A 22986-nucleotide genomic window follows, 5' to 3' on the forward strand; every position below is an offset into this window, starting at 1 on the left:
AAACTGACAAATGTTACGACTTTAAAGCAACACATACATCCACAGTAAACAAGCAAATTCTGATGGTTGGGACACATATCGCTATTCTCAGTTTAACATGCAGAATGAGTTGGCAGAAATTTTGCTAGAAATCCTGTTCAGAGTCAGTGTTTATGATGTAGGGAAGATGTTGGGGTTTGGAGCCAACAGCCAAAATAGAATTCTTGAGACATCCTTGGTGCAAAAAGGAGGTTTTATTAAAGCATGGGGACAGGATCCACGGGCAGAAAGAGCTGCACTGGGGTCATGAGGAGCTGCTCATTATTTACTTTCAAGTTGAGTGGGTTAAGGATAGCATAAGCATCCCAGGTATTTTGGAAACAAGGTTTTTAGGACCTTGAGGGGACTAGCTATTGTTAGGAAAAGGTCATTTATTACTGTTTAGTTAAAACTCAGTCATGAGACCCTTCAGATGGAGATCAGTGAGTCATTTGTTTGGAGGATGATTGTGAACATGCATCTTGCGGGAAAGAGATAAAGGAAGGTTCAAAAGGAATTTTTATACGTTAAAGTAGATTTAGAGGACCCTGGGGTGTTGGGATAATGTTAAGCTAAAATTGCCTTTTGCTCTTAGCAAAGTATTAACAATGAGGCATCTGAGCTCCCAGAGGAAGGTTATGTTAAGCTAAGAATGCCTTTTGCCTTTAGCAAAGTATTAACATTTGTTGCAGCTGAGGTCCCAGAGGAAGGTGACTCAGTATTTGTTTCAAGCACTTGTCAATGAACTTTAGGCAATTAGGAATTTTTTTTTTTTTCTTTTGCCTTTGCTTCCCAAATCTCTTACACTCATCAGGCTAATATTTACTGATGGATGATATACTCTAGGCATTATGCTGTGCACTAGAGATAAGAGGTTATCAAAAATAATGGAACATTCACTTTTAGAAAGATTGAAAAATAAGTATCTTCCCAAAGGCACTTACATCAGAATATTTAGAAATCTGATCTGAAAAAGAGTGGATAATGATCATGGGGGATAATGAGAAGTGATACCGGAAATAAAGGCAGGAGAAAAATTATTAAATTTCTTCCATCTAACAGCCCATTGACAAGTCCTTGAAACAGGCAGAGTTGATAAGGAAAAACTGTACCCCAAGATGGTTGACCAAACCAGCAAGGGAATTCCAGTCCCTGTCTCAAAGCCCTTCCAGGGTCTTCTTTCCTACTGATGAGGGAGCAGGAGGCTGGCTGAGGATAGAGCAAAAGCTGGCGCCTTGCACCCCCTCTCCACCCGCTCCCCTCCATACGTGTAGCATTCCTCAGGCACCCCTGACTGCCATAAAACAATAAATAGTTAACTTGCAGGGATTGCAATCCTGCAGAACAGGAATCTCGCTTGCTCTACAGATGTCCTAGAGACCTAAACAGGGAGGTTACCTTATCAATAGCACAAATTTCCAGAGGCAAATAACTCTCAGTTCCTGAAGCCATAATGTCTCCCTCCCCACCATAAACTGGAGGAGGCTGAGGTAGAAGGGAATTTAAATGACAGCAGGATTATAATACTCCACCAAGAATCTCCCAACTATCTTGATGTTAATGCCTGACCTAAAGACGACATTGATCAAGCCATAAGGGCAAGGCCTTCCCCCCCCGCCCCCCACTGAACCTCACCTAGGTTCTAGAACTTCATCACTACCCCATTTCCTTTGTGCCAAAAGTACCAAGTGTGTGGGAGTAGAAGGGTATAAATACCCTTCCCTGCTTCTGCTGGGGCTCAGACCTTTGGAGAACAACTTTCTCTGAGCCCACTGGTATTAAATAAATCTCTGATCCTCCAAGTCTCCGAGTACTGCTTGGTTCTTCCACCAGGATCCAATCCAGGTTCCGTAACATTTGGTTCCTTGACTGGGAAACCCAACCGCGCCGGCACATTGTTGCCACCGTTTTGGGGCAATGGTGGGGCAGTGGCTGAATGAGGGATCTAAGGGAGAAGGCACGCCCTACCTAATTTGTGGCAGTCTCCCACCCAGTCGCCTCAGGCTGGCCCACCCCACTGTTCCCCACTGTCTGATGAAGTTTTAGAACCTAGGTGAGGTTCAGTTGGCTGAGGTCCGGAGCCGATGACCAAGAAAGAATTCTTGAGACATCTTTGGTGCAAAATGGTGGTTTATTAAAGCACGGGGACAGGACCCGTGGGCAGGAAGAGCTCCTACCCCGGGTTGTGAGGGATGGCAGGTTATGTACCCTGTGGTTGGGGGAAAGTGAGGGAAAAGGAGATTTCAATGGAGTTTTCATATGCTAAAGAGGGCCTACAAGGTGCCAGGATACAGGAGGCCTTTCCCTTGCAGCTTGATCAATGTTGTCTTTAGGCCAGCCATTAACATTAAGATAGTTGGGAGACTTTTTGGTGGGATGTCATAATCCTGCTATCAATCCGAATTTATTAGTGAGATTTAGGACATTTGTAAGCCAAGGGAGACTCCTGTCTAGCAGGATTGTGATCCCTGCAAGTTAACTATTTGTTTCTTTCGGTGGTCAGGGGTGCCTGAGGAATGTCACACACATTACCGAGGGGAGCAGGTGGAGAGGGGGTGCAAGGTGCCAGCTTTTGCTTTGTCTTCAGCCAGCCTCCTGCTCTCTCATCACTGTCCCCACTGGACTCAAAGGAGACTTGGTAGGTTAGGACCTGGTCTTGATGTTGGATTCCAGTAAGGCCCGGGGCCCCAGGATCCAGTCAGGCCCACCCCTGAGGGTGAATGGGGAGACTGATCACCTCCCAGAGACCTCTTAGAGGTCTTACACATAGGGCCTCTCAGGCAGGGAGATCCTTCAGGTCAGGAACGCCCCTGTAAGGGGGGGACAAGAAGGAATTTTTAAAAGGAATTCCACAGGTCAGGGCCTCCTAGGAGGAAGGAATTGTAATAACTTAGATGTGAATGCTCAGTTTGACCTGGCTTGTCAGGCAGACTGATTCTGTGGCTCCACGGTTGTGCACCCTTAGGGTACCCAGAAGCCTAAGGAGTCCAAGTGGCCCTAAACTGCTTCTGTGGTTACCTCATAAGGTCTAAGGCAAGCCCTGAAGGGGCTCAATATGGCTAAGAGGCAGACAGGTGGGCATCTGACTGGTCTCTCCTTTAGAGGAACACTCACCCTTCGTTTGTCTTTATGCCAAGAGAGCCCCCCTGTTCATCATGGGTGGAAGCTCCTCAAAACCTACCATCTTAGACTGTAAGCTCAAAATTTTAAGAAGGGATTCTCAGGAGACTATGGGATCAAAACATCTGGAAAATTAGGCACATTATGTGAACTAGAATGGGCCACCTTTGGGGTCAACTGGCCTGCTGAGGGACCCTAATGATGAAGTTCTAGAACCTAGGTGAGGTTCAGTGGGCTGAAGTCCGGAGCCGATGACCAAGAAAGAATGCTTAAGACATCTTTGGTGCAAAATGGTGGTTTATTAAAGCATGGGGACAGAACCCATGGGCAGGAAGAGTTGCTGCCCCAGGTTGTGAGAGATGGCAGGTTATATACCTTGCTGTTGGGGGAAGGTGAGGGGAAGGGAGGTTTCAACAGCATATGCTAAAGAGGGCCTACAAGGTGCCAGATACCTGAACCCTTGCAGCTTGATCAATGTTGTCTTTTGGCAAGCCATTCACATTTCTGCTTTGTTAGTGAGATTTGGGTTTAGAAGAAATTTAACTTTATTTAGGGCTTGAGGAACTGAGTTATTTGCCTCTGGAAATTGTGCTATTAATAAGGTAACTTCTTTGTTTGTAGATCTCTAGGACATTTGTAAACCAAGGGAGACTGTCTTGCAGGATTGTGATCTCTGCAAATTAACTATTTGTTTCTCACTTATGGCAGTCAGAGGTTACTAAGGAATGTCATATACATTACTGAGGGGAGAGGGGGTGCAAGGTGCAAGCTTTTGCTTTGTCCTCAGCCATCTTCGTGCTCCCTCATCACTAAGACCTACCCACTGTCCAGGTCATTTACAAAATTATGGTCTAGACTCCCAGACACGCTGACCAATTTTCATATATTGATTCTTGGCTTCAGACAACCCAAAGTCTGCCCCATGGGTCCAATTCTGTGCTAATAGGAAGGACCAAAGTATGACCTTTGTAACCCAAGTAAAAGAACCCAAAGGCTGTAAGGAAGCAAAGCATATCAGGAAGGCCCTCCATAGGGGCATCAGGAGCAGCAACTCGAATGAGTTCTGCACAAGGATGAACCCACAGGGACCACAGTCCTCTCACCCAGGGCCTAAAGCTAAGCTGCAGAAAAACCAAGCTCCTGCTTCTTGTAAGTGGCATGTGTGGGGAAATACCTGATTTAGCATCTCTGACAGGCCACAGGAAACTTGATCCAGAGAGAAACAGGTTGTAAAATGACAGGAGCTCTCATATTTACCTTTTTTTTTCCTATTATTCTTTTTGTAAATTTTTATTTATTTTTTTAATTTCTTTTCAGTGTAACAGTATTCATTGTTTTTGCACCACACCCAGTGCTCCATGCAATCTATGCCCTCTCTAATACCCACCATCTTGTTCCCCCAACCTCCCACCCCCTGCCCCTTCAAAACCCTCAGACTGTTTTTCAGAGTCCATAGTCTCTCATGGTTCACCTCCCTTTCAAATTTCCCTCAATTTCCTTCTCCTCTCCATCTCCTCCATGCTATTTGTCATGCTCCACAAATAAGTGAAACCATATGATAATTGACTTTCTCTGCTTGACTTATTTCACTCAGCATAATCTCTTCCAGTCCCATCCATGTTGCTACACAAGTTGGGTATTCATCCTTTCTGATGGAGGCATAATAATCCATAGTGTATATGGACCACATCTTCCTTATCCATTCATCCATTGAAGGGCATCTTGGTTCTTTCTACAGTTTGGCGACCGTGGCCATTGCTGCTATAAACATCGGGGTACAGATGGCCCTTCTTTTCACTACATCTGTATCTTTGGGGTAAATACCCAGCAGTGCAATTGCAGGGTCATAGGGAAGCTCTTTTTTTAATTTCTTGAGGAATCTCCACACTGTTTTCCAAAGTGGCTTCATATTTACCTTTTTTTTTTTTTCCTATTATTCATGCACCAACTTGCATTCCCACTAACAGTGGAAGAGGGTTCCCCTTTCTCCACATCCTCTCCAACACATGTTGTTTCCTGTCTTGCTAATTTTGGCCATTCTAACTGGTGTAAGGTGGTATCTCAATGTGGTTTTAATTTGAATCTCCCTGATAGCTAGTTATGTTGAACATTTTTTCATGTGTCTGATAGCCATTTGTATGTCTTCATTGAAGCAAAGTCAATGTACAGAAATCAGTGGCTTTCTTATTCACTAACAATGAAAATACAGAAAGGGAAATTAGAGAATCGATTCCATTTACTATAGCACCAAGAACCATAAGATACCTGGGAATAAACCTAACCAAAGAGGTAAAGGATCTGTACTCAAGGAACTACAGAACACTCATGAAATTGAAGAAGACACAAAAAGATGGAAGACCATTCCATGCTCTTGGATCAGAAGAATAAACATTGTTAAAATGTCTATATTGCCTAGAGCAATCTATACTTTTAATGCCATTCTGATCAAAATACCACTGGTATTTTTCAAAGAGCTGGAGCAAATAATCCTAAAATTTTTATGGAATCAGAAGAGACCCCGAATCGCTAAGGAAATGTTGAAAAACAAAAATAAAACTGGGGGCATAATGTTACCTGATTTCAAGCTTTACTACAAAGCTGTGATCAACAAGACAGAATGGTACTGGCATAAAAACAGACACATAGACCAGTGGAACAGAGTAGAGAGCCCAGATATGGACCCTCAGCTCTATGGTCAAATAATCTTTGACAAAACAGGAAAAAATATACAGGGGAAAAAAGACAGTCTCTTCAATAAATGGTGCTGGGAAACTGGACAGCTCTATGTAGAAGAATGAAACTCGACCATTCTCTTACACCATACACAAAGATAAACTCAAAATGGATAAAAGACCTCAGTGTGAGACAGGAATCCATCAGAATCCTAGAGGAGAACATAGGCAGTAACTTCTTCGATATCAGCCACAGCAACTTCTTTCAAGATATGTCTCCAAAGACAAAGGAAACAAAAGCGAATATGAACTTTTGGGACTTCATCAAGATCAAAAGCTTCTGCACAGCCAAGGAAATAGTCAACAAAACAAAGAAGCAACCCACGGAATGGGGAATATATTTGCAAATGACATTACAGACAAAAGGTTGATATCCAGGATCTATAAAGAACTCCTCAAACTCAACACACACAAAACAGACAATCATATAAAAAAAATGGGCAGAAGATATGAACAGACACTTCTCCAATGAAGACATACAAATGGCTACCAGACACATGAAAAAAATGTTCACATTTACCTTTAAGAGAAAGTGGGGGAGGCACCTGAGTGGCTCATTTGGTTAAGTGTCAGCCTTCCACGCAGGTCACAATCCCAGGCATCCTTCAGGATGGGGACTTTAAGGAATATTCCCAAGCAGCTACCCAAACTCCTTTGTTTCTGGGAAATTCCCTATCTTCTCTGGTTCAATATGGATTGTCTATCCACCCCACCCCCACCCTTGTGGGTGGGAAAACATGGTGTCTGCGCCTCTGGAGCTGATGATCTCCTGAACCAGGAACCCCTTCTCTCCCCTCTGGCAGTACTTTGTCTCTTTAGTCTCCCCATCCCCCTTTTCCTGTTTCCACACCACCTTGGGTGTGGCCTGCATTACTGGCTTTTAGACCATCCTCAGTGTGTCAGGCACCATGGCTCCTCCCTTTACTGTCTAGGAACAAGAAGAGCTCCCCAGGACCTATCATCACCCACTCCAGATTTCCCCACATGTCTCAGGTGAAAATTGACCATAGGGAAGATCCTGATGGAACATAATTCATTTAAACTAACTTTGTTGGTTTAGTTAAGACGGATGTGTCTTTTAAGTTATCAGTGGTAAATGTGAAACTTTTATTTTATCAAGGTTTACTGAAGGTCAAATAACCTTGTATTACCTCTTGTTGGGTTGTTAGTAAAAGATGAATAAAATGTAATTAATTGTCTCATCCAAGTTTTCATGGGTGATTGTTAAAGTAGCTTTCAAAGTCTTTGGTAACCTAAAACTTAAACTTTCGGTTGGATGACAAATGAAATTAAATTTGTTGTACATCTAACATCTTTTAACATCTAGGTCTTTTCCAAATGGGATAAAGTGCTAAAGCATTGATTACTGGACATAAGTTTGTGCTTTCGATTTCCTGCAAAGAACTAAGAATATTTAAATCTGTTGGTAAACATGTTTTGTGCTTAACTGATTTACAGATTTGCCATTTAAGAATTCTGGTGTAACAGTTCACAATTGGTTACCCCTTAGTCTTCACTAGAGATTAAGGGTTTCTAAAGAGTACAAAATTCTGCTAACTATAACTAAGACTGATGGAAATAAGGGAAACAACTCTGTATGTGGAACAGTAGGAGATATGTAAGAAAGATAAGGAATGGGAATACATTTTGTTGAAGGTAAAAGAAGGCAATTTTGTCCTAAATGAGATGTTCGTTTGGAAAGAAAAGACTTGGGACAAAAACCTGAATGCAAAAGAAAGTTGTAGAAGGTTTGTGACAGGAAATCTTTGGAAATTAATGTTAGGTGTGGTCAGGATGGAATAAGATTGAAATGAATTTTAAAAAGATACTGGTATAAAAAGTTAATTTTCTCTCTGTTCAAAAAGACAAAGTATTCTCAATTGTTGGTCTCTTTTTGATAAGAAAATGCAAATAGTTGTTTGCCCTCCGTCTGCTTAGAAAAACCAGTTTCTATGTCTTGAGTTTATCAGGTCTTTAACATCCCTAATGTTATGTAGGCATGTGCTGTAAAAGTTTCTAAGGTTTAACAAATTTCCTGAAGATTTAAATTATGAACAAAGTCTTGTTGACTAATTAGGCTTGCTTGTTTGGTATGTAATGTTCTCGTTCTGGCTGTTGAAGTGTTATGTATCACAGAATAACTGAGTTTTCTTGTCAATCGTACTATAGTGAACTCTCCTATCAGATCATTAACCATGTCTATTCTGAGTCTGTCAGTTAAAATTGTTCTAATTCTTTTGTAAATGAGTTACATCTTCAAACAGATTCACCTAAAGGACTTTTAGGAGAGATATAGGTATTCAGTATATTAAAAACCCTAAGACTGAAATGAGTAAGAGCTTCCAAAACTAAGAAGTTACATTCAGACTGAACAAGAATCAGTAACATGGTACTAAATGAACTAAAAAGATGATTTTAGTTTTGTGATCCTTGTTTGAAAAACATTGCTGGTTCCTTAATGTTCACTCTTCCCGATTAAGGGAACATAAGATTTCTACGGCCTACAGAAACATGATAAAAAAATCATTTGTAAGCAAATTAAAGCATGCAACTTTTCTCTTTATCCGAACCCTCTGAAACTAAAAACTAAACTAACTAAACATTATAATAACTCATTGCACTACTGTAATTATTACAGGTTTGCCATATGAAAGAACAAGGCATATGTATCAATCATTTAAAGATGAGACTTTGTTTCAAAACTTCTACTTGTCAGTCATGTGACTTTGGGCAAGTTACATGAGCTTGGGGTCTTCTGAATATGGAAATAGTAGCATCCATTTTACTGAGGTTAAATGACATATTTTAACCCAGTGGCCACTGATATATTTGTATTTGAATAATAAATTCAAAGAAAAAATCCTGTCAGATTATGATGTTATTTTCAAATTTATCCATGGTTTTTAGAACTGTTCCAGTTTTACTGGGCTAATACTGATGTCAAAGTATTTTCTGTTGTTACTTTAATCATTGGCTCTGTATGCATAAGTGCACTGTTATGTATAAGTAAGTCTCCATGGAACTATCCAGATCATTTATGTTGTTTGTTCCTTTCCTTGAGTTGTCTCTTCCATTTTTCACAAGGGAATATGTAGGGTGTCCTGGATAATTGGTAGGTAACACAACAATTTTTTAAAAATCTCTCAGATGATTTGGGGATCATCATCTGGGTGAATTATGTGCTATTTCCCCAGGGAGCATCACAGGGAGAAGAAAAGCATAAACTGCCCCTACCCAAAGAAAAAGTAAAAGTAATTTAGAAGAAGAAAGCCCAGTTCATTAAAGGTGAGTGGCTAGGACTTATTAATTTTGATTATCATCTGGGTTTTGGCAATTTCCCATGACTGCTGACTTCTGACCATGGACACTCTTATGGTCACTGACAGCTGATTCTTTCTAACACACCACAAAAATTCATTACATTTTTTGTTAACTGTAGTTTCCTGGAAAGAAATGGTCTTTTTAGGACACTAAGTCCTATGAATTAACTGACATCATCGATCTGTTTGATTTGTGAGAATCAATAGTAGAATTTGGATATTATAAATGAAGAGAAAGAACTATCTGAAAAAAATCATCACTGGTCTCATTAACTAAAAAATGTTAAAGTTAGGATTTCTAGATAAAATACAGAATGCCAAGATACATATGAATTTCATATAACAAATAATTTCAGTATATGTCTTATATGATATTTAATACTATTCTTTCATATAAATATATCCAGTGAAATATTTGAAAAAGAATATTTTAAGATATATGTTTCCTACACTGTATTTTATAAACTACAAATAGTTGTAATGTGAGGACTCACAAGTATGAGCATGTAGACATTTTACTAATTCATTTGTTTTCCCAGCTGGGTTGCTTACTACTTGTTTTATTTGTGCAGAATGGGCTTTACAAACTGACTGAGTAGAATAGCTTCTAAGAGTTATGAACAAAGTCCTGAACCCCAAATAACTCCTTACTAGTGTTACCATGTCTAAAGATTAAAAAGTCATCCCATTGCATACTTTTTATATCCTGTGTACTGTTAGCCCTAAATAGAAGTATTTTAAATGTTTACATGATGATATTCAAAATTGATCAGATGGCTGCATAGTATTCCATTGTGTATATATACCACATCTTCTTGATCCATTATCCTTTTTAAAAAAGAAGAATGGACAGAGTATTACTATTTCTTTAAGATCTTGATAGCAATTCTTTTTGATAAATACTCAGAAGTAGGGTTCCTAACCCTCTTACACTGTTGGTAGGAATGCAAGTTGGTACAGCCACTTTGGAAAACAGTGTGGAGATTTCTCAAAAAATTAAAAATAGAGCCTCCCTGTGACCCTGCAATTGCACTACTGGATATTTACCCCAAAGATACAGATGTAGTGAAAAGGGTCATCTGTACCCCAATGTTCATAGCAGCAATGGCCATAGTTGCCAAACTGTGGAAAGAACCAAGATGCCCTTCAATGGACAAATGGATAAAGAAGATATGGTCCATATATACAATGGAGTATTATGCCTCCATCAGAAAGGATGGATACCCAACTTTTGTATCAACATGGTTGGGACTGGAGAAGATGATTCTGAGTGAAATAAGTCAAGGAGAGTCAAGTATCATATGGTTTCACCTACTTGTGGAGCATAAGGAATAACACGGAGGACATTGGGAGATGGAGAGAAGTGAGTTGGGGGGAATCGGAGGGGGAGACAAACCATGAGAGACTGTGGACTCTGAGAAACAAACTGTGGGTTTTGGAGGGGAAAGGGGTAGGGGGTTGGGTGAGCCTGGTGGTGGGTATTATGGGGGACATGTATTGCATGGAGCACTGGGTGTGGTACATAAACAATGAATTTTGGAACACTGAAAAATAAAATAAAATAAAATAAATAAAATAAAATAAAATGGAGGGAAAAAAGTAGGGTTCCTAGATCATATGGGGAATTGGTAACCAACGGATAAAACGTTTCAGTTAATGCAAGATGAATAAACCTAGAGATGTGTTATACAGCAATGTGCATATGATTAACAATACTGTATTATACATTTAAACATCGTTTAGTGAGGTAGATCTCATGTTAAGTATTCTTACCGCAATAAAATAAAAATTAATATGAAAAAAAGAATGGTCAAAGTAACAGAATCTAGCCGACCTCCTAGGGAGATAGTAACTGACACTAAAAAGGGAGATAAATTCAATAAACTCGCTAGAATAATTGCTAGCCACACATTAAAGAGTTCAAAGTGATAGGATTGGTACTGGAATTCTGAATTACTTGGTTAGCCCAGTGCATTTTCTATTCTGTGAGAAAACCCATGATAGGGCGCCTGGGTGGCTCAGTGGGTTGAGCCGCTGCCTTTGGCTCGGGTCATGATCTCAGGGTCCTGGGATCGAGTCCCGCGTCGGGCTCTCTGCTCAGCGCGGGGCCTGCTTCCCTCTCTCTCTCTCTCTCTCTCTGCCTGCCTTCCCATCTACTTGTGATCTCTGTCATAAATAAATATGATCTCCTTTAAATAAATAAAATCTTAAAAAAAAAAAAAAAAGAAAAGAAAACCCATGATAGCAGATTCTGCAACACTTGGGGTTTATTGTGCAAGAGGAAGGACCCTGAATGCTGGGTGAGACCCAACGGAAGAACAGCAGATAATATCATCTAACAAAATGAGAAGGACATAATTAAATAATCTCCCATATATCTTTGCTCCTCCATGCCCATTTCTGGGATTGAACTGCCTAAATCAACACTAAAAATTAGCAGCTGAATTCTTAGAACTTGGACAACTGCCATCAAGTAGCTTCAGACTCCAGCTGACCTTGTGGCAGAGTCCCAGGAGTTCCCTCCGATCTGTAGAAGGGTCTACCTTGACCCATTCAGACTGATAGTTGTGCAGGCTAATGCTAGACACCTTATTACAGTATAGTAATTCTAATCTTCATTTATCTGACTAGATATGTTCAACTCCAATTACTCCTCTAGCTGAAAATCATGCTTACAGAATTCCACATGTTCTGTATGTGAAAGGAAGGGAATTCAATTGGTTTAAGCTAAAGCAGGTTCACTGTTTTTAATCACTCTGCTTCACTGGAAAATCAGTGTAAATTTTATGAAATGAGAAAGGAAAGACTTATCCCTGAAATATTTGCAAGTCAGTGTTATACTCTACATATATCCCAGTCCACAGTTCAAGAAATAAGTTGATATGGGGCGCCTGGGTGGCTCAGTGGGTTAAAGCCTCAGCTTTCAGCTCAGGTCATGATCCCAGGGTCCTGGGATCAAGCCCCGCATCGGGCTCTCTGCTCAGCAGGGAGCCTGCTTTCCCCCTTCTCTGCCTGCCTCTCTGCCTACCTGTGATCTCTGTTAAATAAATTAAAAAAAAAAAAAATTAAAAAAAGGAAAGAAATAAGTTGATGTAATAAATGCTCAAATAAGTATGTTAAATGCTTTATAGACCTTATCATTATCCACAGGGGAAGAATTAATTTACGAATATAAGTGACTACATTAAAGGAAATATAACATATAAAATTCAATATTGAAAATCCCTGAATATTGATATAAATTGTATACTTTAACAAAAAGGGATGCATATATTTTTTCCACATTTTTTAAAGATTTTATTTATTTATTTGACAGACAGAGCTCACAAGTAGGCAGAGAGGCAGGCAGAGGGGTAGGGGGAAGCAGGCTCCCTGCTGAGCAGAAAGCAGGGGTGGAGGGAGGGATCTCAGGACCCTGGGATCATGACTTGAGCCCAAGGCAGAGGCTTTAACCCTCTGAGCCACCCAGGCGCCCCTTTTTTTCATTTTTTTTTTTTTTAAGATTCACTTATTGGGGCACCTGGGTAGTAGCTCAGTCAGTTAAACATCTGCCTTCAGTTCAGGTCATGATCCCAGGGTCCTAAAATTGAATCCTGTGTTGCTCTCCCAGCTCAGTGGAGAATGTTCTTCTCTGCCTCCCTTTGTCCCTCCCTTGCTCATGCTTTCTTTATCTCTTTCAAATAAATAGATAAAATCTTTTTTTAAAATCTACTTATTTGGTGTGAAGAATGGTCAGAGGAAGAGGGAGAGAGAGAGAGTCTTAAGCAGACCCCTGCGGAGCACGAAGCCTGACGCAAGGTCAGATCTCAGGACCCTGAGATCTCGACCTGAACCAAAGTCAAGATTCAGACACTTAACCAACTTTGCCACCAGGCACCCCAGGAATGGACTCAAATCTTGTGCGTTTTGAAGCTTATACACATTTAAGAGTTTTCTTAAAAAAAAAGGAAATTAAATTATGCATGTAAATTGAGGTGTAAATGTGAGTATTTAGAGTGGAAAAGTAATCTTAAAAGTTCACTTGTAGTCAAAATCATCATAAAATCTATGAACATGTTTTTATGAATAAAATCTTACATACATCTCAGGCTATTGGGTGATATGAGTGTTCTTGGAAGCTGTTCTTAGACCAAAATAGGTAGCACTAATCAGTGATGAATATCATTGATTTTGAAGCATAGATATACTCACTAACCATCAAATAAAGGTTTATTTACTCAACCTCCCCTTTACTAGACCCCACAAATGCCTGCAGACATACCGATGTGTCTTGATATTAGCTGAAGAATGGTGGAGCAGAAGTGGGATTGGAGAGAGAACGCGGACTTAACTGATCAAGGCTAAAAGGTTAAAATAGTTTACATTTTCAACTTTTACAAAGATACATCACTTTGTTAGTTCATTGCAAAGTCCCCATCCAGGGCCTTGAAAATTCTCATGAGGGAACTTAAATCTCAAACTTCATTAGCTCCATATTACTTCTGCTTCTTTCTTTAAGAATATCAAAATTTCCCCGGAATTCTCATATGAAACTGGAAGTGTACTAAAGGAAAATTGTGATATCATTGTGTAGAAGAAATAAAATCTAATAAATCTGTATCAATACTTATATGGCTTTTTAAAAATCAGTGGATATGTTCCAAATATTGTTGAATCTATTTAGAGTTTAATCAGTCATATCGGTGCATGTGTTTCATGTGGATCCCTCCTGTTGAGAAGTAGAAGGGTCTATCAATTCCTCTATTTTCAAAATCAGACAGGGGAATTATTTTTCTATCCCATTACAAAGAAAAAATCTACATTCTGTCTGCAAACATTATAATATGTTTAAATGATACTATGTGAAAGCTGATGGCAACCTCTCTTGTTTCTTCCTAAAAGAGCTAACTGGACTAAATGGACCAACAGAATCTAACGTCGCTGACTGGGTTCATTCTGATGGGGGTCACAAGGCTGCCTGAGCTTCAGGTTCCCCTGTTTGGGGTCTTCCTCATCATCTACACAATCACAGTAGTGAGCAACCTGGGACTGATCACCTTGATCCAGCTGGACTCCCGCCTCCACACACCTATGTATTTTTTTATCAAACACCTGGCTTTTATTGACCTTGGTAATTCTACTGTCATTTGTCCCAAGATGCTGGTAAATTTTGTTGTGGATCAAAATACCATTTCTTTTTGTGCATGTGCCACGCAGTTGGCTTTCTTCCTTATGTTCATTATCAGTGAGTTTTTCATCTTGTCAGCTATGGCCTATGACCGCTATTTGGCCATCTGTAACCCTCTGCTTTACAATGTTATTATGTCCCAGAGACTTTGCCATGTGCTGGTGGGCATTCCATACCTCTACAGTACCTTTCAGGCTCTAATGTTCACTATTAAGATTTTTACATTGACTTTCTGTGGTTCTAATGTTATCAGTCATTTCTATTGTGATGATGTTCCCTTGTTAGTTATGCTCTGCTCAAATGCACAAGAAATAGAATTGTTGATTATAGTATTTTCAGCATTTAATTTGATCTCTTCCCTGCTGGCAGTCCTAGTGTCCTACATACTAATTCTGATATCTATATTTCGAATGCATTCTGCAGAGGGCAGGAAAAAAGCTTTCTCCACATGTGGCTCTCATCTGACAGTGGTGGTTGTGTTCTATGGGTCTCTACTATTTATGTACATGCAGCCCAAATCTGCCCATTCCTTTGATACTGATAAAATGGCCTCTGTGTTTTACACATTAGTGATCCCTATGCTTAACCCCTTGATCTACAGCCTAAGAAACAAAGAGATAAAGAATGCCTTCCACAGGGTCATTAAGAATCAATGCAAACTTTGTATCTAATATTCAATAAGGAATATTGTTCTAATAAACTATGAAAGGCAAATGCCACTTAAAAACCTAATAGATAAAATTATGTTCTTTTTGGCTCCAGAACAGAGACTAATTATAACGTGCAAATTCTTTCTCTTATTTTCAACCAATATATTTATATATTTAGTTCATATTTTGGATCTTAATTAAATACACCCACCCAAAATATTCCTTGTTTTTTATTTAATGTTTCTCTTAATGTGAACCTCACATTTGTCCCACTGAAAACCCTTATTAAATGCTGCAACAGTAAACCAAGTATGTGTTTGTTTCTGTCAGGGCTTTTTTAATGGGAAGTGGTAGGTATCATCTCAATCTTGTTTTCACTGTATTTTCTGGATCCACAGTGTAAACAGAGTGAGTCTCCTGCAGATAATGTATAATTGGATCAGGATTTTTTTAATCCATTCTGTCAATCTCTACCTTCAGAGAATTTAATGTCTTTACATTAAAATAATTACATTACAAGGTCTTCTTGAGTTTATGGCCCAACATCAACCTGGTCATGCCTACAGTAAGAGTTCAGAAGGTGGTTAAAAGAATGAGCTTGGAAATGTAAGTTGAACAATTCCAGAGATCACACAGAGCAGGAAGACATGAGAATTTCAGAAAGCTGGAGTGTAGCATCCATATTCAACACCTAGGCATCCAAAGAGATCTTAGAGGTAAAAGCTATTTTAAACTCTTTTCTGTTCATATAGTTTGGAAACAAGTCACAAAACAAAACAAAACAAAGCAAAATAAAAACCAAGTCAAAACAAAACAAAAGAAAACAAAAACCAAGTCATCCTTGTTTATAACATTATTAACATTGTTTAACATGGTTTATGACTTAATATTATCTGAGGAAGACACAAAATTATAGTGCCTAATATAAAATTTTTAGCATCTAATCACAAATACTATGCATATGTGAAAGCAGAAACATGTGACCCCACCAGGAGATGATTAAAATAGGTCCTGAAATAGTGATGATAGAATTATCAAGCAAAGATTTTAAAAGATATAATAAATATGTCCAATATACTGGAAGACTTAATAAAAACACATTTTTAGGACACAAATAAAAATTAAAAATGACCAAGTGGAATTTTTATAAATTAAGACAATATTAGATGCAAACAAATATATGTTGAATGAGAATAGTAGCAGCTGAAAAAGAAATGACAACCACACTTAAACATATCACAATGGAGCCTACCCCAGTGAAGCCAGAGAGGATACAAAAATTGGATAAACACAAAGTGACCTGTGGAACAATAACAAGCTCCACACTAAACAAGGGGGGAAAAGAGTATGTAGAGCAGAAAAGCCACTGGAAGAAACGTCCAGACTTTTTTTTTTTCTCCAAATTTATTAAAAAACAATTATATGATACATTTACATATGGGTACATGTTTACATATAGATATATGATATAAGAAGCTGAAATTATCCTAAGCAGGGTAAATAGAAAGGAAATGACACCAACATCAAAATCCAGTTTCTAAAAACCAATGATAAAGAGAAATCCTTAAAAACAGAGATGAAAGATACTTTATGAACAGGTGAAGAGAAGATGTACCATTGATATGCTGGCAGCAACAATACAAGTCATAAAGCATTGTCTTATATCAACCCATAATTACATATCTGGTAAAAATATCTTTGGATAATGGATGTTGTATTATCAAATATTACATAGTATTTTTCTAGGAAGTCAATCTTTCATTTGATCATGCATTGTGTGTGTTTGGGGGGTAATATACCTAATACATGTATGATATACAACTAAGATGCTGACAAAGCATACTTACTATTTCCAGTATTTAGTGATATTGTGTAATTTATTTATTCAGTCAGATACAGGCACGAAATACATTTGAGTTTTCTCAATGAGACATTACAAGAATAAACAGAGACCCATGGTACTCTCCCTCAAGTAATTACATGCAATTTCTTTAAATCCTAGAGTTAGATTAAAATTTTAACAAAATGAGTCTCAAGGGAGCAGGAAAATGCTTAAATACATTTAGCAACAACCAGTGAGGATTAAACAACAAAGTAGATTCTCCGGTAAGGTGAGTAGAGAACACTGGCTTTTGAAAATTTCGGGACATATAGCTTAAACTGGATCATCACCAAAGTCTTGAAGGGCATTACGATCTACAAAACGGTTTCTTCCTTTGCACTATACTTTCTTGTCATCAATAGGATTAATGTGTTGGAGATACTTGTTCTATACTCTCTGGTACTCAGAGCTGTGCTTTTCAGAGTACCTTTGTTTTCATATAATTCACTGCTTCTGTCATCTATTTTAACAATAGTCTTTGTGTATCCTTATTTACCTGATGTTCCTCCTGTCCCACTTTTCATTTCCTATCAACTGACTCAAGGTGACCTTAAGAGAAAGACTGTTATTGTGTTTATGAGAATAGATTCTGAAGACAGAATAACTTTTTTGAATTTTGACTCCACTACTTACCTGAGTGATCTTGGTTAAGTCATTTTTTGGACTTCCAAATGGATATGGTGATATTCTCTACTTCCTAGAGGTACTGTGTGCATTATATGAGTTAATGTATGTAAAGTGCTTAGAAAACTGTCCAGCACATGATGAGTTCTCTATCAGTGCTTGATATCCATTTGTATTCTTCTTCCCACTGGGACTCTTTAGATGAATCTCCATAAAAAATTCGTAAATAATGAGAATGGTCAAATTCTTTTTGTACAAGAGGAATGTATTATTGGAAGATCATTAGAAAAAGCGATTCAATAAGCAGAAACACCAGATGTGGCAAATGTGGACAAGATATTAGTAACGAAATTCTGAAATTAACAAATTATACTATATTTTGCATTGGGCAAATCAGCTGATCCATATTGCGGTGAGAATATTGAAATATGTATTTAATGTCAGAGGTTTTCTGAACACTGCCTCATGCATTGGTCCACCAACCTTTTAGAAAGGTTTTTATTTGTTGTTTGTTTTATGTCTTGCTACTTTAAACAGATACGATTATTGCCCACAAGGTAAAGGCTAATGGTTTAGGTATAGATATTTGTTTTCTTTGCTTCAAAATTTTAAAAGGCTGATGTATAATAGGTCTTTTGACATACTTAACTTTGGGTCCAGAAAAGCAGGTCATTGTTTCAAAACAACCACTTCAAAGTATTTGGCCCCGTTGAAGAATGCTTGAGCAAAGTTTCCATCACTGTGTTGTGTGTGGACCACAGTCTCTCACAGGAATGCCATCAGCTAGGGATGCCCCAGGACCCATGTTACTCTTGGTCTTGGAAGGCTTGGAGAACCTGGACTTCTACCTTTACTGGGGTCAAGGATAGAATGTCTAGAGTTTCACAGGTTTCCTCTTTATTGGTGACTTTAAAACATAGGAGCAGGAATTAAATCCTGGGAAGGGAAATGCTGGGTCCCTCCAGCAGTTGGCCGCCTAAGTCACCCAGGGCTTTCTAAAAGGGAGACTTCATGGGTGGGGAGCTGGCTCTTTGCCTAGTTGTGTAGCTGGCAATGTGCTTATCTGAGACAGATTTTTTTTTTTTTTGAAATTAACACCTTGGCAATGAAAAGCTTAGTCTCAGGGATTTACATTCCAATTTAAAAAAACTGATTTTCAGGCACCTACACTACATTGTGAGTGAAGGTGTGCGTAGTTTGGGCCTGATGGTAAGAGGAGTCTCCATTTATATTTTACGATAAAGTATATCTGCATCTGGGTACCTGGGTGGCTCAGTTGATTAAATTTCTGACTCTGGATTTTGGCTCAGGTCATGATCTCAGGGACCTGGGATTCAGCCCCGCATGGGAATCAGATGCTCAGTGTAGAGTCTGCTTGTGATTCTCTCTCTCCCTCTCCCTCCCTCTCTCTCTCTCTTCCTGCTCCCAGTCTTTCTCTCAAATAAATTAATTAAATCTTTTTAAAAAGGATATCTGTATCTCATGCATAATATTTTAAATTCTCTTAGAAGATAGCATCTCAAATGTAATACATAACTATTTTATACCTTACACAGGTTACCAAGATGAACCATATGGAGAAACAGAATCATACTGCAGTGAGTGAGGTGACTGAATTTATTCTCATGGGGATCACCAACAATCCTGGGCTGCAAGCACCTTTCTTTGGAATCTTCCTCCTCATATACTTGGTCACGGTGATGGGCAATCTGGGCATAGTTATCTTGACCCATTTGGACTCCAAGCTACATACTCCCATGTACTTTTTTCTTAGACATTTGTCAATTACTGATCTTGGTTATTCCACTGTGATTGGCCCAAAGATGATGGTAAACTTTGTGGTGCCCCAAAATACAATTTCCTACAATTGGTGTGCCACCCAGCTGGCAGTCTTTGAGATTTTTATTATCACTGAACTCTTTATTCTTTCAGCAATGGCCTATGATCGCTATGTAGCCATCTGTAAACCTCTCCTCTATGTTGTCATCATGGCAGAGAAGGTGCGTTGGGTGCTGGTCCTTGCACCTTATCTCTACAGCACATTTGTGTCACTCTTTCTCACAATTAAGTTGTTTAAATTGTCCTTCTGTGGCTCTAACATTATCAATTACTTTTACTGTGACTGCCTTCCTCTCATATCCATGCTTTGTTCTGACACGCGTGAATTAGAGTTGATCATTTTAATTTTTGCAGGCTGTAATTTGCTCTCTTCCCTCCTGATTGTTCTTATATCCTACCTGTTCATTCTTGTGGTCATTCTCAGGATGAACTCAACCGAGGGGAGATACAAAGTCTTCTCCACCTGTAGCTCCCATCTGACAGTGGTGGTTGTGTTCTATGGGACGTTACTGTTTATTTACCTGCAACCCAAATCTAGCCATACTTTTGATATTGATAAAATGGCCTCTGTGTTTTACACCCTGGTGATCCCTATGCTGAATCCATTGATCTACAGCTTAAGGAACAAAGAAGTAAAAGATGCTCTGAAGAGAACTTTAACCATTGGATGCAAAAACTCCACTTAATGTCTTACTATGCATTTGCAAAGGTGGGTCCAAAAATCTTTGTTTTTTGTTTGTTTTTTTTTTAAAGAAAGGAGTTTTATTTTTTTTTCCAATTTATTTATTTTCAGAAAAACAGTATTCATTATTTTTTCAACACACCCAGTGCTCCATGCAAGCTGTGCCCTCTATAATACCCACCACCTGGTACCCCAACCTCCCACCCCCCCGCCACTTCAAACCCCTCAGATTGTTTTTCAGAGTCCATAGTCTCTCATGGTTCATCTCCCCTTCCAATTTACCCAAAAGCACATACCCTCCCCAATGTCCATAACCCTACCCTCCTTCTCCCAACCCCCCTCCCCCCAGCAACCCACAGTTTGTTTCGTGAGATTAAGAGTCACTTATGGTTTGTCTCCCTCCCTATCCCATCTTGTTTCATGGATTCTTCTCCTACCCACTTAAGCCCCCAAGTTGCACCACCACTTCCTCATATCAGGGAGATCAACTCTGGTTTCTCTTCAGATCGCATAAATCTTTCGCCTTTTACAAAAATCTTTGTTTAACACTCTGCCAGTCCAATTGCAACATCAAAAAATAGAAATGCTTTACCCAATTGTTTTCCTCTTTTTCTGTGTAAAACATTTCTTCTTGTATCTCCCTATATTCTTCTTCACTCCAGTTGAATAAATAAACATTGTAGTCGGATAATTTAAGTCCTAAGTGATGTCCAAGGTCATATTGGAGCTTAGAGGCAAATCATACTGAATGCAATGCTTGTAGAGGTTAAAAAAGAAGTCTTAGTCAAACAGAAGAAAATTAATTGGAAAATTAGTAATGCATATTTTATAACAGTCACTTTGTATTAACACTAAGTAAGATTGAATCATGAGGAATGTGTAGGCTAGACAGGAGGCAAGAAAGTAAGTAAATATATGATTATAACACAACATGAACAAATTGTTTCAAGAATCTAGGCTAAATGGAATATAAAGTATACCACTTCAGAATGAAATTTTCAACTGGATTGAGTTTATATTTTCTCTCAAGGATACAGTGGTCCTTTGGGAAGATTTTTTCATTAAGAGCATGAGAAAAATATTGGCTGATTCTGAGTCCCCCTTGACAGATCCTCACACAAGATAGCTATCTTTGATTTATGATAGCCTGCTGATAAGCTGATTTAGGATCAACAAACTCACCATAAAGTGGTTATCTGGTCATATACCATAATGACATCAGCATTTTGAAAAATCTATAGCAGTAATAGCAAAGATTAAAAATAAATGAAACATTCGTGTCTATTTTGTCTCCTTCACCAGCCTATATAAACAGTGATGATAATTTGTATGGACAATGCTAACACAAGGCTTCATTAAAATTGTGCACTCACTTAGCAAATGAACAGATTCCTTACATCTTTGTATTCTCCTTGTTGTTTAATTGTTTTAGGTTTTTAAAATATATATACACTACCCCAATAATGTTTGTTTCAGTCTAACTTAGTATTCAAAGTTAAAACTGTAGGGAGTTAAATCAAATATGAACCATGGCCTCCTTGTCCCAAATCCATGTATTTTGCTTATTTTTCCCTTCTTTAATGTATTGTAGTTTATTTATAGAGTGGACCTTAAACATTCTTGCCACAAATTAAAAAAATAACTATGTCAGGTGATGAAAATTTTAATTAGCCTGGTTGTGGTGACTGTTTCACAATAAATGCATATACAAAATCATCAGTGTTGGACACCTTAATTATTGCAATTTTTATTTATCACCTGTAACCTCAATAAAGCTGGATTTTTATAATTTTTAAAAATTAAAAAACTGACTAAATAAAACACAAACTAAACACAGTAAAAGAAATACAAAGTTGTTTTTCTCTGATTTTATCAATTTTGTTTATCATGTTGATTTTGGATCCTGTTCCTAAGCATATATGTTGTTATGAATACATTTTATTTTCTAGAGTAACATTTTATATTATACCACACAGTCCTTTTTAGTCAAATATATTTTTCTTTCCCAAATTCTATTATTTCCATTGTTATCCATGAACCAAAAGGTAAGTCAAATAATATTAATAGCATTCTCCTATATCATCCATAACAAAAATGGCTTTAAAAAAATCATAATGCGAGTCTTCGGGAGCAGTGTTGTTGTCCGCACCAGCAGTATCGCCATCGGGAGCAGGAGCTTCACAGGAAGGAGAGCTGCTGGGAGCATCATCGGGAAGGGTCGTCCTCAGGGCTGACCTCATAGATCCTCTGTACGGATGAGCTGGGACTTGCAGTAGATCTCTGTTTCTATCCCAGCCAGTGATCCCACAACTCTAGAGAAACAGTGAGGTCACAACAGCATTAAGAACCCCTCCCAGATACTTGCAGTGAAATACAGGGAGAGACAAGACGGCGGGGAAGTAGGAAGAGGAGCCTTTTCAACCTGTACCCTAAAGTGAGCTGATTACCTTCCAAAGAACTCAGACCACCCACGAAATCAGCCTGAGATCAGAATGATACACGTCTGGATCTCTACAGGAGCAGAAGGCACCAGTGGGCAGTCTTTTTGTTTGTCTGTTTTTGTTTGTATACTTCATAAATCTTAACTTGGGGCCCATTTGGGCTGAACCTTCTCTTTTATCTTCCCTTTATTTCCTCTCTCTCTCTCTCTCTCTCTCTCCTTTTTTTCTTTTTCTTTTCTTTTTTCTCTCATTTGGGTGGGGAATCCTGATTGCTCAGAAGCATTCCAGGGTGCACCCTGACTGCACCACAGTCGATACATCCAGCTACATGTTCAGCCATCTCTAACCAAAATGACTAGGAGGAGGAATGCCCAACAGAAGAAAAACACAGAGGATGGGGCTTCTGCAACAGAGCTAATGGCTATCAACATAAACAATATGTCAGAAAGAGAATTCAGGCTAACAATTAACCAGGCAATAGCTAGGTTGGAGAAAGCCATGGATGACCAAA

General features: G+C 38.7%; 2 protein-coding genes across 2 annotated transcripts; both read left to right on the top strand.

Moving 5' to 3' along the window:
* Nucleotides 1–14083: 14083 nt before the first annotated feature.
* LOC122914443 (olfactory receptor 8K5) lies at nt 14084–15028 on the top strand. The gene has a single exon (XM_044261058.1). It carries the CDS (start codon nt 14087–14089, stop codon nt 15026–15028), a length of 942 nt encoding a protein of 313 aa, XP_044116993.1. The 5' UTR covers nt 14084–14086.
* A 4050-nt stretch (nt 15029–19078) lies between these two features.
* Nucleotides 19079–20048, top strand: LOC122914444 (olfactory receptor 8K1). The gene has a single exon (XM_044261059.1). It carries the CDS (start codon nt 19079–19081, stop codon nt 20036–20038), a length of 960 nt encoding a protein of 319 aa, XP_044116994.1. The 3' UTR covers nt 20039–20048.
* The last annotated feature ends 2938 nt before the right edge of the window (nt 20049–22986 follow it).

This window comes from Neovison vison, chromosome 7 (genome assembly GCF_020171115.1).
Source record: "Neovison vison isolate M4711 chromosome 7, ASM_NN_V1, whole genome shotgun sequence".
NCBI lineage: Eukaryota > Metazoa > Chordata > Mammalia > Carnivora > Mustelidae > Neogale > Neogale vison.

Coding starts and splice junctions, on each gene's coding strand:
- LOC122914443 (XM_044261058.1), top strand. CDS start 14,087: ATGGACCAACAGAATCTAACGTCGCTGACTGGGTTCATTCTGATGGGG.
- LOC122914444 (XM_044261059.1), top strand. CDS start 19,079: ATGAACCATATGGAGAAACAGAATCATACTGCAGTGAGTGAGGTGACT.